We start from the raw sequence: 238 nt of genomic DNA on the forward strand, positions 1-238 counted from the left end.
CGTTAGTTGGACAGACAACCAGGCAGCCAGAGAGATCCTCACCTCCAGTAGACGCCGGGCCTCCTGGAGTCGTCGTCGCCCGGTTCTGAGCTCGCCGATGTTGCACTTGGAGTAGAAGGGCCCGATGAACGACGGGTCGGGCTTCTCGGGCCACTGCGGCACCGGGAACGACAGCGGGTAGTGCTCCCAGTTGAACGGCGCGTCGGAGAAGCCCAGGTAGCCGTTCAGAGAGACCTGC

The 238-nt window shown here is 63.9% G+C and overlaps 1 protein-coding gene across 1 annotated transcript in view; it reads right to left on the reverse strand.

Annotated features, from left to right (window-relative positions):
- LOC119591562 (protein mesh-like) overlaps window positions 1–238 on the reverse strand; it is a gene marked incomplete in the record, with an annotated part of 19,450 nt that overhangs the window by 14,157 nt on the left and 5,055 nt on the right. The window contains 2 exon segments of the mRNA XM_037940324.1: window positions 43–83; window positions 85–234. Coding sequence (XP_037796252.1) covers window positions 43–83; window positions 85–234 — 191 coding nt within the window.

This window comes from Penaeus monodon, chromosome 28, assembly GCF_015228065.2.
Source record: "Penaeus monodon isolate SGIC_2016 chromosome 28, NSTDA_Pmon_1, whole genome shotgun sequence".
In the NCBI taxonomy this organism is placed as follows: domain Eukaryota; kingdom Metazoa; phylum Arthropoda; class Malacostraca; order Decapoda; family Penaeidae; genus Penaeus; species Penaeus monodon.